Source organism: Ovis canadensis, chromosome 11 (assembly GCF_042477335.2).
Source record: "Ovis canadensis isolate MfBH-ARS-UI-01 breed Bighorn chromosome 11, ARS-UI_OviCan_v2, whole genome shotgun sequence".
Taxonomy (NCBI): domain Eukaryota; kingdom Metazoa; phylum Chordata; class Mammalia; order Artiodactyla; family Bovidae; genus Ovis; species Ovis canadensis.
The window spans coordinates 55054326-55069784 of NC_091255.1; the positions used below are offsets into that span (position 1 = coordinate 55054326).

General features: G+C 36.4%; 1 protein-coding gene across 1 annotated transcript in view; it reads left to right on the top strand.

Moving 5' to 3' along the window:
• Window positions 1–15459, top strand: part of EFCAB3 (EF-hand calcium binding domain 3) — a 493997-nt gene that overhangs the window by 273905 nt on the left and 204633 nt on the right. The window contains exons 54-61 of the mRNA XM_069541641.1: window positions 1528–1629; window positions 2122–2175; window positions 3776–3880; window positions 4415–4468; window positions 7816–7914; window positions 13243–13296; window positions 13974–14078; window positions 15081–15131. Of these exons, the coding sequence (XP_069397742.1) occupies window positions 1528–1629; window positions 2122–2175; window positions 3776–3880; window positions 4415–4468; window positions 7816–7914; window positions 13243–13296; window positions 13974–14078; window positions 15081–15131 (624 nt within the window). The remainder of the gene's footprint in view (window positions 1–1527; window positions 1630–2121; window positions 2176–3775; window positions 3881–4414; window positions 4469–7815; window positions 7915–13242; window positions 13297–13973; window positions 14079–15080; window positions 15132–15459) is intronic.

The following is a 15459-nucleotide window of genomic DNA, read 5'->3' on the forward strand; positions in this document are numbered from 1 at the left end:
GTGATACTAGCCTTGTAGAATGAGTTCAGAAGCACTCCTTCCTCCATAAGTTTTTGGATGGTTTGAGAAGGATAGGTGTTAACTCTTCTCTGAATGTTTGGTAAAATTCACCTGCAAAGTCATCTGGTCCTAGATTTTTGTTTGTTGGGAGGTTTTTTTTTAATTACTGATTAATTTCATTATTGGTAATTGGACTGTTCTTATTTTTATTTCTTCCTGGTTCATTATTGGAAGATTAGACTGTATGTTTCTAGGAGTTTATCCATTTCTTCTAGATTATTCATTTTATTGGTATGTAACTATTTGTAGTAATTTCATATGATCTTTTGTATTTTTCTGCTATCTGTTGTAACTTTTCCTTTATCATTTCTGATTTTATTGGTTTGGGCCTTCTCTTTTATTCTTGATGAATCTGACTAAAGATTTATCAACTTGTTGTTTTTCAATGAGTTAACTCTTAGTTTCAGGGGCCAGGACCCCTCACACCTTGGGGAGAACCTCTACAATTGTATTCATCATCCAGTTGTGGATCTCCCATTCAGGAGTATGAATCTTAACTTTGCTACATCTCTGCCCCTCCAACCCATCTTATTGTGAGTTCCTTCTTTGTATCTATAATTGTAGAACATCTTTTCTGCTCATCTTCCAATGTTTCTCATCAATAGTTGCTCCGTAATGACTCACAGACTTAGAGAGCAAATTTATGATTACCAGAGGTGAAGGGTGGAAAGGTAGGGGTAGTTAGGAAATGTGGGATTGACATGTACACAATGCTGTGTTTAAAATGATAGCCAACAAGGACCTACCGTATAGCACAAGGCACTCTGCTCAATATTATGTAACAACTTAAATGGGGAAAATTTTTGAAAAAGAATAGAAACATGTATATGTATAACTGAGTCACTTTGCTATACACCTGAACCATACTCCAATATGAAATTTGAAGTTAAAAAAAATACCTGCTTCATAAATAGTTGTATTTTAGTGTGCCCATGAAAGCAGGTGAGCTCAGGGTCTTCCTACTCCACTTGATCACTCCCGCTAGTAGTGAGATTTTTTAATCCTGTGAACTGTCCAAAAATATTTTATTTATTGTTTCAAATCTTGCATAAACTAATTACTCTGATCTTCTTCCCCAAATTGGGCTAAGGGAAAGAATCCTAATATTATTTACACTGTCAATTTCCTTTATATATTGATTCAATGAATCTTTGATCTTTATGCTGAAAGACATAATCATGATTCAAAGGAATTAATTTTTTAATGTGGATCAGATGTTTTAAGTTTTAGTTTAAAAAAAAAGTTTTAGTTTTGTGAACACTTATGAGGTCCATGGAAGGGCTTGAGAACATCCTCTAAATCTTAATGCACTTTTATAAATAAGTACAGGTGCACTTTGTAGGAGTGTAAGATACATAGCCTTTCTCAGATTCTCAGAAGGTATATATGTGTCAAAAATAAAACCTTAAAAATAACTTCTCTGGAATCATTAAATTTGCTTCACAGTCCTGTCTCTTTCTAATTAAGGGAATGTTGACATCGAAAACCTGGAAACTGTACTTGGCAACATGGGAATCAAGATCACTGATGAGGAACTTAAAGATCTGACACAAAACCTGCCCATCAGTGGTAAGTGTATTACATCCCATTGTCTTTTGAGCTTTGTACCTTTAACAGAGGAAAGAAAGAAATAAAGGAAATCTCATGGGGAAGATATCAAGATTGGAGGTGAGAAAGTTAAAGAAGATGGGAATGTATTGTTCCAGGTACTGGTGGCATGGTCAATAGAAGAGTCTTTTGAACTCTGAGAGCAAGAAAGCTGGCCTCTACAAAATAGCCCATTTTTTCATTATCAAATATAAGATTTGATATTTATTGGGTAGAAAGTCAAATTTACATTTTTGAAGAAAGCATTAATTTTAATATTTATAATTTTTTCTAATCCATGTTCTTTGCTTATTTTGAATAAATGTTTATTGAATGACCATTTAAAATGCTTAACAAAGTACCCAGTACACTTATTAAGTGCTATTGCTAGTTGTTATAATCAGAAGAGGGGAGAGTGTTCTTATGTTATGTTAAATAATTTTATGAGATTCATGTTATGTTTCTGTCTTACAGTTGATAATAAAGTATCCCTTAAAACCTTGAAGGATGAAGTAAAAGCTTTTACAGGTAGGAATTTATTATAAATGATTTATACTAAATCATGGTTTATGATAAAAAATTTTATAGTATTTCCCAATAAATAATATGTGACTTATAAATTAGCATATTTTCAGTGTTCATTTTGGTAAAATATTTTCATCTGCTGACCAACAGATTAAGCTAACATTATCTGGGTTTTCTAAGTAAAACAAAATGACTATTTCTTCGTTAGAAGTCTTATATTTGATGGGTTTTTTATTCAATAAATGTGTTGATGAGTATTTACGGACAGAGTAAAAGCAGAGTGAAGCATTAAACATAATAAATTCATTGCAAACAGCTAATCATAGTTTTAATAAAATAAAGTAAAATAAGTTATACTCTGATGATTATGTATTTTATTGTACTAACCATCTCTTGTCCTATTTGTAGATAATTGTACAACCAGATTTGCTTCTATACTGTGTGGTGTTATTCTAAGTATTCCAAGTTAGGAATAATAATAATAAATAATATTTCATTTATTAAGGGACAAAATCTATTTTTAATTTGACCTTTTTTAAATGACTAGTTTATTTAAAATTTTTTATTTATCTATTTATTTATTTTTGGCTGCGCTGGGTCTTCCTTGCTTTGCATGGGCTTTCTCTAGTTGCTGTGAGCAGAGGCTACTCTTCATTGAGGTGCACGAGTTTCTTATTGTGTTGATTTCTCTTGTTGCAGAGCACAGGCTTTAGGCATGTGTGCTTAAGCAGTTGTGGCTCATGGGCTCTAGGGCACAGGCTCAGTAGTTGTGATACACAGGCTTAATTGCTCTGCAGCTTGTGGAATCTTCCCAGATTAGGGATCGAACCCATGTCCCTTTCATTAGCATGTGGATTCTTACCCACTGTGCCACCAGGGAAGATCTGATTTGACTTTTTATTAGGAAATCATTCATTCTGCAGCACAAGTATATTTTTAGATGATTTGAAATAATTATTTTATGATAGCCAGGACATGGAAGCAACCTAGATGTCCATCAGCAGATGAATGTATAAGAAAGCTGTGGTACATATACACAATGGAGTATTACTCAGCCATTAAAAAGAATACATTGAATCAGTTCTAATGAGGTAGATGAAACTGGAGCCGATTATACAGAGTGAAGTAAGCCAGAAAGAAAAACACCAATACAGTATACTAACGCATATATATGGAATTTAGAAAGATGGTAACGATAACCCTGTATGCGAGACAGCAAAAGAGACACAGATGTATAGAACAGTCTTTTGGACTCTGTGGGAGAGGGAAAGGGTGGCATGATTTGGGAGAATGGCATTGAAACATGTATATTATCATATGTGAAACGAATCGCCAGTCCAGGTTTGATGCATGATACTGGATGCTTGGGGCTGGTGCACTGGGATGACCCAGAGGGATGGTATGGGGAGGGAGGTGGGAAGGGGGTTCAGGATGGGGAACACATGTACACCTGTGGTGGATTCATGTCAATGTATAGCAAAACCAATACAATATTGTAAAGTAATTAGCCTCTAATTAAAATAAATAAATTTTTTTAAAAAAAGAAATAATTAGCTTGGCCCTTAACATTAATTTTACCTATGAATATTCCATCTTTTCAAAGGAGAAAAAATTGATTCCAGTAACCTACAAAATGTTCTAAAAGACATGGGAATTGAGCTTACAGATAAGGAGCTTGAGCAACTGATGAAAACACTGCCCACTGATGGTAAGCCACAAGAATGTACCATTCCTCCCAGGGAACTTGATCTTACAGGTCAGCATGAGCAGCCCTTAATCTTTTAATAGTACAGTTTTGCCCCAGAATGCCATAGATTAATAGAAAGGCACTTTTGACTTGAGAATAAATTTCATCATTATCTCCTCAAACACAACTTAAGTCATCTCTAAGTGACTAATACTGTCCCTCGGGTCAGCATTAGGTTTGCAGTATGAACAATGAAAAATAATAAAAGAGAAAGGAATAGAACATCAGTAGAATAAAGCAAAAATATTTATATGTGTTTTGTAGATTTGCATTGTAGGAGAGTTAAGCTAATAAATGTCTCTAATACCAAGTAATGGATAAGTTTGCCATTGTGAAAGATATTTATATTCTTAAATGTCAATATTGTGGCTATAAAATAGACTAAATTTTAAAGCACATCATTAAAATGTAACTTTTTGTAATCATACAATTTATAATTTTTCAGTGAATTTTATATCAATTTTCCAGAGATCTCAATTGTACCTTTTCTTACAGCTCATGGAAAGGTATTTCAAAACAGACTGCTGAAGGATGTGAGGAGTAACAAAAGTAAGCAAACATGGTTAAGTCTGTGAAATATCCTCCTCAAATGTTAAATTCATATCAAGAAACTATAATACTTTATTTTGCTTCTTGTTTTTCTTCTCACATCTGTGTTTTTTCCTGGTAAAAACCTTTATCTTGGAAGTTCCCCGTTAGATTGCATTTTTCTAAATTTTTCTGAAAAAAAATTTATATAAACAAAAAAGGAAAGATGAAAGGAAGAGATAAAGAAAAGGAAGGAGGGAAGGAGCAAGAGGAGTAGGAAGGAAGGCAAGAGGGAGAGAGGGAAAAGTTTTGCCATTTATTCCAGATGTGACGACGAATAGAGAAAACAATCTGAGAGTAAGAATTGAGGGGCAAAAAATATAATCTCTAGTTCTTTGTGAAGAGTGCTGATTAGTGCTCTCTCCTTATAGTTGCTTAACTCCTATCCCACCTAACATTTTCCTAAGCAGGTGTGCTTAAGGTTTGAGAAGAGAAGTTCTGACTCATGCTTTAAACTCTTTAAATTCTAACTCTGCTTATAAAGAGCTGGAAAAATCTATTGTAGTTTTGTTCTTTGCTTGAAAATATTAGCAGTTATACCAGGTTATGATGTCATTCTCTTTTATCAGTGTATATTCATGTAACAGTAATACTGTTACTGTCTCAAAGAGATATCTGCCGTCTTGTGTTTATTGCAGCATTATTTACCATAACCAAGACATGGTATGATGGCTGAATGAATAAATAAAATGAAAATGTGGTGTGTGTGTATGTATATACACTCAATGGAATATTATTCAGCCACTAAAATAGAAAGAAATCCTACCATCTGCAACACTATAAATAGAGGGGTATAAGTAAATAAGTGACATTGTACAGGAGACGCGGATCAAGACCACCTCCATGGAAAAGAAATGCAAAAAAGCAAAATGTCTGTCTGAGGAGGCCTTACAAAAGCTGTGAAAAGAAGAGAAGTGAAAAGCCAAGGAGAAAAGGAAAGATATAAGCATCTGAATGCAGAGTTCCAAAGAATAGCAAGAAGAGATAAGAAAGCCTTCTTCAGCAATCAATGCAAAGAAAGAGAGGAAAAGAACAGAATAGGAAAGACTAGAGATCTCTTCAAGAAAATTAGAGATACCAAGGGAACATTTCATGCAAAGATGGGCACGATAAAGGACAGAGATGGTATGGACCTAACAGAAGCAGAAGATATTAAGAAGAGATGGCAAGAATACACAGAAGAACTGTACAAAAAAGATCTTCATGACCCAGATAATCACGATGGTGTGATCACTCATCTAGAGCCAGACATCCTGGAATGTGAAGTCAAGTGGGCCTTAGAAAGCATCACTACGAACAAAGCTAGTGGAGGTGATGGAATTCCAGTGAGCTCTCTCAAATCCTGAAAGATAATGCTGTGAAAGTGCTGCACTCAGTATGCCAGCAAATTTGGAAAACTCTGCAGTGGCCACAGGACTGGAAAAGGTCAGTTTTCATTCCAACCCCAAAGAATGGTCAAACTACCACACAATTGCACTCATCTCACATGCTAGTAAAGTAATGCTCAAAATTCTCCAAGCCAGGCTTCAGCAATACGTGAACTGTGAACTTCCAGATGTTCAAACTGGTTTTAGAAAAGGCAGAGGAACCAGAGATCAAGTTGCCAACATCCACTGGATCATGGAAAAAGCAAGAGAGTTCCAGAAGAACATTATTTCTGCTTTATTGACTATGCCAAAGCCTTTGACTGTGTGGATCACAATAAACTGTGGAAAATTCTGAGAGAGACGGGAATACCAGACCACCTGACCTGCCTCTTGAGAAATCTGTATGCAGGCCAGGAAGCAACAGTTAGAACTGGACATGGAACAACAGACTGGTTCCAATAGGAAAAGGAGTATGTCAAGGCTGTATATTGTCACCCTGCTTATTTAACTTCTATGCAGAGTACATCATGAGAAACGCTGGACTGGAAGAAACACAAGCTGTAATCAAGATTGCCGGGAGAAATATCAATAACCTCAGATATGCAGATGACACCACCCTTATGGCAGAAAGTGAAGAGGAACTAAAAAGCCTCTTGATGAAAGTGAAAGAGCAGAGTGAAAAAGTTGGTTTAAAGCTCAACATTCAGAAAACAAAGATCATGGCATCTGGCCCCATCACTTCATGGGAAATAGATGGGGAAACAGTGGAAACAGTGTCAGACTTAATATTTTTGGGCTCCAGAATCACTGCAGATGGTGACTGCAGCCATGAAATTAAAAGACGCTTACTCCTTGGAAAAAAAGTTATGACCAACCTAGATAGCATATTCAAAAGCAGAAACATTACTTTGCCGACTAAGGTCCATCTAGTCAAAGCTATGGTTTTTCCAGTAGTCATGTATGGATGTGAGAGTTGGACTGGGAAGAAGGCTGAGCACTGAAGAATTGACGTTTTTGAACTGTGGTGTTGGAGAAGACTCTTGAGAGTCCCTTGGACTGCAAGGAGATCCAACCAGTCCATTCTAGAGGAGATCAGTCCTGGGTATTCTTTGGAAGGAATGATGCAAAAGCTGAAACTCCAGTACTTTGGCCACCTCATGCGAAGAGTTGACTCATTGGAAAAGACTCTGATGCTGGGAGGGATTAGGGGCAGGAGCAGAAGAGGACGACAGAGGATGAGATGGCTGGATGGCATCACTGACTCGACGCACTTGAGTCTGAGTGAACTCCAGGAGTTGGTGATGGACAGGGAGGCCTGGCATGCTGTGAATCATGGGGTCACAAAGAGTCGGACACGACTGAGCGACTGAACTGAACTGAACTGAAGTAAATAAGTCAGAGAGAAAAAGATGGACATTTTGTTATCTCATTTACATGTGGTATCTTAAAAAACTGAACTCATAAAAATAGAAAATTGGTAGTTGCCAGAGGTTTGGGGGTGGGGAGGGGAATGGGTGAAAGTGATCAAAGAATGCAAATTTCCAGTTGGAAGATGAGTAAGTTCTAGAGATGTAATGTACAGCACAATGACTATTATTAACAATATTGTTAATACTGTATAGTATTTTTGAAAGTTAATAATAGTGCAAATCTTAACAAAAGTTCTCACCTCAAAATTATAACTATGAGAAATGTGACTGCATTAACTACCTTTATTTTGGTAATCATTTTGCAGTATGTACATATGTGTCAAATCATTATGTTGTATACCTTAAACTTGTGCAATGCTATATGTCAACTATTAATATATCTCAATAAACCTGAATGGGGGGAACCAATAATATCTGTTAGTTGAAGATAGTAAATGATTTATAAGTTTTTAAAATATTTTAGAATCATTCCATTTTTCTTCCTTTCTCCCTTTCCTTTCATGTTTTCAAGGAGGAAAGGTTCATGTAAGTAACCTGGATACTGTGTTAGAAGCCATGGAGGTCAATCTTACGGAAGAGGAACTTGATCACCTGAAGGATCTTCTGAGTGGTGAGCATTGTGGAAAACGTGTGATTTTATTTATTTTATTTTATTTTATTTTTTTTCAGGGTTGATTTCTTTTATTTTTTTTTAATTTTAAAATCTTTCATTCTTACATGCGTTCCCAAACATGAACCCCCCTCCCACCTCCCTCCCCATAACATCTCTCTGGGTCATCCCGGTGCACCAGCCGCAAGCATGCTGTATCCTGCGTCAGACATAGACTGGTGATTCGATTCTTACATGATAGTATACATGTTTCAATGCCATTCTCCCAAATCATCCCACCCTCTCCCTCTCCCTCTCCCTCTGAGTCCAAAAGTCCGTTTTACACATCTGTGTCTTTTTTCCTGTCTTGCATACAGGGTCGTCATTGAAATCTCTCTAAATTCCGTATATATGCGTTAGTATACTGTATTGGTGTTTTTCTTTCTGGCTTACTTCACTCTGTATGATTGGCTCCAGTTTCATCCATCTCATCAGAACTGATTCAAATGAATTCTTTTTAACGGCTGAGTAATACTCCATTGTGTATATGTACCACAGCTTTCTTATCCATTCATCTGCTGATGGACATCTAGGTTGTTTCCATGTCCTGGCTATTATAAACAGTGCTGCGATGAACATTGGGGTACATGTGTCTCTTTCAATTCTGGTTTCCTCGGTATGTATGCCCAGCAGTGGGATTGCTGGGTCATAAGGTAGTTCTATTTGCAATTTTTTAAGGAATCTCCACACTGTTCTCCATAGTGGCTGTACTAGTTTGCATTCCCACCAACAGTGTAGGAGGGTTCCCTTTTCTCCACACCCTCTCCAGCATTTATTGCTTGCAGATTTTTGGATCGCAGCCTTCTGACTGGTGTGAAGTGGTACCTCATTGTGGTTTTGATTTGCATTTCTCTAATAATGAGTGATGTTGAGCATCTTTTCATGTGTTTGTTAGCCATTCATATGTCTTCTTTGGAGAAATGTCTATTTAGTTCTTTGGCCCATTTTTTGGTTGGGTCGTTTATTTTTCTGGAATTGAGCTGCAGAAGTTGCTCGTATATTTTTGAGATAAATCCACACACATATGGACACCTTATCTTTGACAAAGGAGGCAAGAACATACAATGGAGTAAAGACAATCTCTTTAACAAGTGGTGCTGGGAAAACTGGTCAGCCACTTGTAAAAGAATGAAACTAGATCACTTTCTAACACCGCACACAAAAATAAACTCAAAATGGATTAAAGATCTAAATGTAAGACCAGAAACTATAAAACTCCTAGAGGAGAACATAGGCATAACACTCTCAGACATAAATCACAGCAGGATCCTCTATGATCCACCCCCCAGAATCCTGGAAATAAAAGCAAAAACGTGTGATTTTAAACAGAGGTTGAGCTTGCAGGATTAATTATGACTGTTGCAAAGGTTTGAATTATTTGTTACCCTCCCCCTGAAAAGAAACCTTTGACTAACTTTCAGGAGAACAACAGTAACATGGCTCCATGTTTTTGTCCAGGTAAAGCCTGTAATCTATTTCTTTACACATTTTGGGCTGGGAATGGGTGCTAGTGAAAGAGAGAGGGGTTATTATTCTCTGGTTTTACAAAATAAGATCTGCAATGTGTTTTTTTGCTGATCCTTCTATTACTGACATCAATTTGGAGTTTAACCCAGTTTGTCCAACCATTGATTCATGCATTCTTTTTTGGTCACTGTAGCAAAAAATTATAAAATAATATGTATAGTGTTATTAATTTTCTAAAAAGATATATAGTATACTTTTGTAAACTAAGGAAAAATCTGGAAGAATATACAGAAAGCAGTTATAAATGGTGAGGTATGGTAATGACAGTGAGAAGTAAAAAGAGGGACTATTTATATGTTTGTGTATTTTTTAAAATTTGTTATGAAAAGTATGTTTAAATTTCTATAACTCAGTTTATTCTGTTTTTAATTTGAGATGGATGTAAATTATGTGTCAAGTGATAGGGCTTTGGCTGAGTTCTTATCCACCATTTAGTTTCAAGAGATTCACTAAACTGACCACTTACATAATTCAGTTCAGTTCAGTCGCTCAGTCGTGTCCAACTCTTTGCGCCAGGCCTCCCTGTCCATCACGAAATCCCGGAGTTTACCCAAACTAATGTCCATTGAGTCGGTGATGCCATCCAACCACCTCATCCTCTGTCGTCCTCTTCTCCCACCTTCAATCTTTCCTAGCATCAGGGTCTTTTCAAATGAGTCAGCTCTTCACATCACGTGGCCCCTAGCAAACATTCCTTACAGATTAGCACTAGCCTTCATTTGCCCACTGCATCAACATGTGGCAACACAAGGTATCAATCCTTACAAATATTAGAAAAGATGTATAATTTCAAAAAATAAGTGAAAATAAAGCTGAAGGACTGCTTCAATCACACAAAGCCACTAACAAATGTGGACTTAGCAGAGTTAGACCATTTCATAATTGAGGAAGAAAAATTTTACATGAATAATAATGATAGGCCATTTGAAATAGAATAATTTGGGCTTCAAAGTATTTAAAGGAACTCTTAAAAAAAACAATCATTTTTTTTCAAAATTTATTTTTTATATATCTTTTTTCAGAGTTTAAAGTAGTCCATGTTGTCGTTGTTGCTGCTGTTGTTCAGTTGCTAAGTCGTGTCTGACTTTTTGCGACCCCATGAACTGCAGCACGGCAGGCTTCCCTGTCCTTCACTTCAGGTCCATTGAGTCACTGATGCCATCCACCTATCTCATCCTCTGTCACCCGCTTCTCCCCTTGCCCTCAGTCTTTCCCAGCATCAGATTCTTTTCCATTGAGTCAACTCTTCTCATCAGGTGGCCAAAGTATTAGAGCTTCAGCTTCAGCATCAGTCCTTCTAAAGAATTTTATTCAGGGTTGATTTCCTGTAGGATTGACTAGTTTCATCTCCTTGCTGTCCAAGAGGGACTCTCAAGAGTCTTCTCCAGCACCACAGTTTGAAAGCATGAATTCTTCAGCACTCGCTGCAGATGGTGACTGAAGCCATGAAATTAAAAGACACTTACTCCTTGGAAGAAAAGTTATGATCAACCTAGATAGCATATTAAAAAGCAGAGACATTACTTTGCCAACAAAGGTCCGTCTAGAAAGGCTATGGTTTTTCCAGTAGTCACATATGGATGTGAGAGTTGGACTGTGAAGAAGGCTGAGCACTGAAGAATTGATGCTTTTGAACTGTGGTGTTGGAGAAGACTCTTGAGTCCCTTAGACTGCAAGGAGATCCAACCAGTCCATTCTAGAGGAGATCAACCCTGGGATTTCTTTGGAATGAATGATGCTAAAGCTGAAACTCCAGTACTTTGGCCACCTCATGCGAAGAGTTGACTCATTGGAAAAGACTCTGATGCTGGGAGGGATTGGGGGCAGGAGGAGAAGAGGATGATAGAGGATGAGATGGCTGGATGGCATCACTGACTCGATGGACATGAGTCTGAGTGAACTCCGGGAGTTGGTGATGGACAGGGAGGCCTGGTGTGCTGCGATTCATGGGGCCACAAAGAGTTGGACATGACTGAGCGACTGAACTGAACTGAACAGCCTTCTTTTTTAAAAAATATAAATTAATTTATTTTAATTGGAGGTTAATTACTTTACGATATTGTATTGGTTTTGCCATACATCAACATGAATCTGCCACAGGTATACACGTGTTCCCCATCCTGAACCCCCCTCACTCCTCCCTCCCCATACCATCCCTCTGGGTCGTCTCAGTGCACCAGCCCCAAGCATCCAGTATCATGCATTGAACCTGGACTGGTGATTCATTTCATATATGATATTATACGTGTTTCAATGCCATTCTCCCAAATCATCCCTCAGCCAGAAAGAATACATTTGAATCAGTTCTAATGAGGTGGATGAAACGGGAGCCAGAAAGAAAAACACCAATAGAGTATACTAACGCATATATATGGAATTTAGAAAGATGAACAGCCTTCTTTTATGGTCCAACTCTCACACCTGTACATGACTACTGGAAAAACCATAGCTCTAAGTATGTGGACTTTGTCGGCAAAATGATGTCTCTGCTTTTTAATACACTGTCTAGGTTTGTCATAGCTTTTCTTCCAAGGAGCAAGTGTCTTGATTTCATGGCTTCAGTCACCATCTGCAGTGATTTTGGAGCCCAAGAAAATGAAGGAAGCCATAGTGTGCAATAATTTCATTTTCTCAGAAAATCACATCCCAACACATTTTTAAAAGTCAGCATTGTGCGATCCAAAAATCTGCAAGCAATAAATGCTGGAGAGGGTGTGCAGAAAAGGGAACCCTCCTACACTGTTGGTGGGAATGCAAACTAGTACAGCCACTATGGAGAACAGTGTGGAGATTCCTTAAAAAATTGCAAATAGAACTACCTTATGACCCAGCAATCCCACTGCTGGGCATACACACTGAGGAAACCAGAATTGAAAGAGACATATGTACCCCAGTGTTCATCGCAGCACTGTTTATAATAGCCAGGACATGGAAACAACCTAGATGTCCATCAGCAGATGAATGGATAAGAAAGCTGTGGTACATATACACAATGGAGTATTACTCAGCCGTTAAAAAGAATTCATTTGAATCAGTTCTGATGAGATGGATGAAACTGGAGCCAATTATACAGAGTGAAGTAAGCCAGAAAGAAAAACACCAATACAGTATACTAACACATATATATGGAATTTAGGAAGATGGCAATGACGACCCTGTATGCAAGACAGGAAAAAAGACACAGATGTGTATAACGGACTTTTGGACACGGAGGGAGAGGGAGAGGGTGGGATGATTTGGGAGAATGGGAATTCTAACATGTATACTATCATGTAAGAATTGAATCGCCAGTCCATGTCTGACGTAGGGTGCAGCATGCTTGGGGCTGGTGCATGGGGATGACCCAGAGAGATGGTGTGGGGAGGGAGGTGGGAGGGGGGGTCATGTTTGGGAATGCATGTAAGAATTAAAGATTTTAAAATTTAAAAAATTTTAAAAAAAAAGAAAAAAAAGTTTAACCCAACCAAATAAATAAATACATAAATAAAAGTCAGCATTGATTCTATGGACTATCTATAACCTGAATTTTCTTGAATATTAGGTAAAATAAACTTATATTCATAATTTGAATTTTTATTTTTCAGTAGCACCTTTTGTAGGTTATTTATTCATTGTTTACTGTTAAATCTTCATTTTAAGTGTATATATTTTCCTTGGTCATCTTATAGTAATAATAACTCTTAGATAAAAACACCTCCTATTCTATGGATTTTTTCCTGAGTCTTTATTCTTGTTTTCCCCTAATTAAACTGTGTTTTACAGCCTATAAGAAGGTTGATCTGAAAAATGTGATGGATAGAATAGAAGATGTTACAGGTGAGGAAGAACTTACCAAATACATATGATTCTAATTCTTTATACAATTTTGTATTTTTTCCTGGTACTTTCTATTTCTTTTTAAAGTATGCTATTTTCTAGTAAAATGATTGTGATTTGATTTCTTAGACTGGCTTACCAATTTTTTTGCAGTGATTCAAATATTTTATTACATTTTTCTCTCATTATTTTTTTTTTATTTTACTTTATTTTACTTTACAATACTGTATTGGTTTTGCCATATATCAACATGAATCCACCACGGGTGTGCTAACACCTATCCTATCAATGTTTTAACAACAAAACATAGTGCCACATTTTGTTAGATCCTATGATCTAATTTTTTCCAAATTAATCTAAAATATTTACTAAAAATACATGTTAAAGGAATAAAAATAGTTTCATTACTTTGCTGGTAGTCCCCCAAATAGAAAATTATGAAAATCCATTTCCATGTACTGTGTTCTTTTGTGTCTACTATTAATAAAGTTAAAGAAATAAACACTTCAATTTTCTGCCATAACTGTAGCCAAACAGGACTCACTCAACTTAATAAAGTCATTGATTAGTTAGGGCTAATAGTTAAACAATAATAGATTTCATTATTATATAGAATAATTAAATAGTTCTTTAAAAACTCACATGTTACCATTTCTATTTGTTATTTTTGTTTGAAGGGGAGGAAGTTGATGTCAATGACATGGAAACAGTTCTAGGAAATATGGGAATAGAGCTCACAGATAAAGAACTATCAGAACTGGTGAATAATCTGCCAGTTGATAGTGAGTATTTCTAATAAACTGTAGTCATCTAGGGAATATTATTGTTAAATTGTGAAAATTTCTGAAATTACCTCTACCTCATTGCCTATCAAAAATAATGTTTGAATCTGTTTTACATAATTTTTAATATAAATTTATTTATTTTAATTGGAGGCTAATTACTTTGTTTTTTTAACAATATTGTATTGGTTTTGCCGTACATCAACATGAATCCACCACAGGTGTACATGTGTTCCCCATCCTGAACCCCCTCCCACTTCCCTCCCCATACCATCCCTCTGGGTCATCCCAGTGCACCAGCCCCAAGCATCCAGTATCATGCATCGAACCTGGACTGGTGATTCGTTTCACATATGATAATATACATGTTTCAATGCCATTCTCCCAAATCATGCCACCCTCTCCCTCTCCCACAGAGTCCAAAAGACTGTTCTATACATCTGTGTCTCTTTTGCTGTCTCGCACACAGGGTTATCGTTACCATCTTTCTAAATTCCATATATATGCGTTAGTATACTGTATTGGTGTTTTTCTTTCTGGCTTCCTTCACTCTGTATAATTGGCTCCAGTTTCATTCACCTCATTAGAACTGATTCAAATGTATTCTTAAATGGTGCTATTATATCTTAAAATATTATCTGTGCCATTAAGTTTTAGTTTGAGAATCAACAATTGCATCATGACTCCTATTATCAAGGTTAAATTATATTTTTTATTATTTTTGATTCTACCAACAGATCCAAAATTTAAGTGAGAACGAATAAGAAAAAGAAGGGAATGATCTAATAGGGGAAAATGAAAATGTCACAAAAGAAAAGGAAAAGATGTGTTTCACTATAGTAGATTAACAATATCCTCACTTTATGTAATTTCATTACATGTCAGTAATCAGAAAATGTCTAAGTCAATTCACAAAATATGTCTTACTGAATTACTGGTTTCATACTGTCTAGGAAACTCCACATTGCTCTTCTGTGATCTGAATAGTGCTTTCTCTTACAGAGGGAAAGGTCTATCAAAAAAGGTTGCTGAATGGTATAAAGTTTCTTAAAGGTGAGTGAGAAACCTAATAAAATGCACATCAATCTGAGATCATCATGTTTGGCATTTACATTGTTTCTTTGTGATTAAACGGTAACCCTGCCACTCAACACTTGTATTATTTATTTTATAGATCAACCTGTTCTTTAGGAGATCATTTCTTATGGTGTAACCTGGAAAGAATTTCCATGCTATCCAAATTTTGACATAGGAAGAAATTATCAGAGCCCAAGTTGACAAAAGTAAAGGGAAAATTAGGACATCCTCAGTTAAATCAGCAGCAGAGACTAGTAATCTGACATTCAGACAAAACAAAAAATCAACAAAAACCTAGAAAGTC